Genomic DNA, 2,416 nt, shown 5'->3' on the forward strand with positions numbered 1-2,416 from the left:
GGTCTACAACATGCAAATGATATAATTAAACTATTTTAACAGAATCTACTTTAACAGATTAACATTTATGAAGGGAATTGTCACAATAAATATCAATTGGTACATTACCCCAGATGTGAACATTTTCTCATAATAATCAGAATATCCAGCAAGAATACTTTTCTGAGCTGAAACTTCTCCATCATCTAATTTGAACGTGACATCAGTAAACACTTTTCTTTTACGTAACCTGAAAATTATTCTGTCGTAATAAACTGTTGTACTTTGTGCAATGCAGGAAATAAAGCATGCTAAATATGCATACTGCATAGCTATTATCTATAACAAACTTAATTCAAACATTATACATATTTTTTTATTTATATTATTTCGATATATTATGTTGTGTTTTTATTAATAACCTTAAATGAAACTGCTGTAAACTTATGGAATAATAAAGCAATTTAGATGAATGTTACCTGTTTAACTTTGTAAGTACACGTCCTTCATGATCGCCTTTGTATTGTATCACGTGTTCATCATTTGTAGCCATTTTATGCTTATGTAGAGGTTGGCATATAAAAGCTGATTTATTTTTCACCAACCAAGCACTGAAAGGAGTCAAATGATAAAGTGGTAAATTAAAAATACTTCACAATGTGACTATAACGCATTAAGAATGAATATTAACATTTTTCTTAGTAATGATTTTATGAATTAAGAATCCATATCCACCTTGGGAACTATGTTTGAAAGAACAATAGCTTTCCACTGTGTTAACCAGTCTGATTTTAGCAAACCACAATTATTATCAAAGTTTAATTAAAACTTCATACTATGCGGTCCCGGTGCTAGTGAAGAATCCTCCCCCACATTATTTGCTAACCACTAACCCCTAACTACTAACCCTTATAACCACTAACCCCCTAACCAACAACCCCTAACCACCAACAAGTAACACTTTCCACCAGCCTATTCTTTTAGTAGTGGTAGTATAATTAGTGCATGTCCGCTATGTCCACAATATTTACTAATTCACTATGTTCGCTATGTCCAGTTGGAATATTGTGGACATAGTAGACATAGCAGACATAGTGGACATAGTGAATATTGTGGACATAGCGGACATGCACTAATTAAAGGGACCCCATACTATGTAAAATCTTTATGCAAAGTTTTACGATTTGACAAAGGCTTGTATGTGTGTGTGTCTTAAAACATGTTAAGCAAGCTGTATAAACACACTATGAACATCTTATACAGTTAAGACCAGTATTTAAGTCGAAAACGTCATTTCAATTTAAAAATGCGTTTGCTGTCTCGGTTTGCTAGAAATAGACGATAGCTTGCCACTGTGTTAACAAACTGCGACTGTTTTCTGTGTAGCTATAGTGGTATTATCTATAAGAGCGTTATTATATCCATAAGTTTATACATGTATTAATATATCAGCTTTCCTTACTGTGATACGTTGTGCACAGACCCAGTAACGACCAACAATGGTTGCCACGATACCCGTTGCTACAAGAAGTTCCTCTTTCTAAAAATCGGGGGGAATTACCGAGAATGTGCGCGCCTTTTCTGAAATGATTATGACGTAATAATAAGGGAGCACAGCTTTAAAAATCTTGTCGGCTTCTCTGCTTGCTTTGAGTTTAAGTTGCTTAATAGATCTTATACATAACGCTGCACGTCTTAACAAAAACCACCTTTTTTAATAATTGTAACACCATTAACCTAAATTGGAAATTAGAAGCTATAGTTCGACAATATACGAACTGCAAGGCCACTACATGCATAATGAATAAGCCTGTAACTATATAACATATTATATACGACAGATTATAAAACGGTTAGTATTTTTGTTTTGTAACACACATTTTTTTCACATACACCTGAAAGGTAATTTTACTTTCTGTTCGGTATATTTGAGTATTTAGCTTGAAGGAAACACAAGCCGGACTGATGTGCAAATACATCCGGATTCAAACTTACAGCTACCATATATGTTTGCTTAATGAGTAAAAGGCACTCAGCCCACTATTACTTTATAAATCACTTCGCAGAATTAAGTAGCAGACAGGTGAAACACTGCGTCGCGTATAGCTGTGTATATTCGTACGTTGGCTTTAATTTCTTTAGCACCGCTTTTAATTGTATGTTGAGAAAACCGGAAGGCGTAAGATGGTTCATTTTTCATTCTCTTTTATCATCTCAATTAGCAATAAACAAAGAATATTCAGAATTACAACCGCATCCTCGCGACTCTAAAAAAAGGCGATGTTAATGGTGTAAAAACACGATTAGAAAATGTGAGATATTATATGTAATAACGTTTATTTACCCTACATTACTGTACTGTAGGTTTTAAGTCGATACTTATAAAATATGAGCAAATTACTGGAAAAGCGGACGAGTCTGAGTTCGTTCTCAGACT

At 33.8% G+C, this 2,416-nt stretch overlaps 1 protein-coding gene across 2 annotated transcripts; it reads right to left on the reverse strand.

The window, feature by feature from the left end:
• Positions 1–11: 11 nt before the first annotated feature.
• On the reverse strand, positions 12–831 carry LOC108950793 (kelch-like protein 25). 2 transcript variants are annotated; one of them, XR_001975359.2, is made up of 3 exons: positions 715–831; positions 459–590; positions 38–229 (listed from the first exon to the last, which is right to left on the reverse strand). XR_001975359.2 is itself a non-coding variant. In XM_018816857.2 (2 exons), exons 1-2 carry the CDS (start codon positions 530–532, stop codon positions 46–48), a joined length of 258 nt encoding a protein of 85 aa, XP_018672402.1. In that variant the 5' UTR covers positions 533–590; the 3' UTR covers positions 12–45. The 2 variants fall into 2 exon arrangements, 1 of the variants encoding a protein (XP_018672402.1); XM_018816857.2 differs by lacking the exon at positions 715–831 and having other exon boundaries at positions 12–229.
• Positions 832–2,416: the final 1,585 nt, after the last annotated feature.

The sequence above is a fragment of the Ciona intestinalis genome, unplaced genomic scaffold (assembly GCF_000224145.3).
Source record: "Ciona intestinalis unplaced genomic scaffold, KH HT000974.1, whole genome shotgun sequence".
In the NCBI taxonomy this organism is placed as follows: Eukaryota; Metazoa; Chordata; class Ascidiacea; order Phlebobranchia; family Cionidae; genus Ciona; species Ciona intestinalis.

Excerpts from the sequence above, each read along its gene's own strand:
- LOC108950793 (XM_018816857.2), bottom strand. The coding sequence starts at position 532 with ATGGCTACAAATGATGAACACGTGATACAATACAAAGGCGATCATGAA. Across the intron at positions 230-458 it reads GTACTTACAAAGTTAAACAG|GTTACGTAAAAGAAAAGTGT; the intron begins GTAACATTCATC and ends AATAATTTTCAG.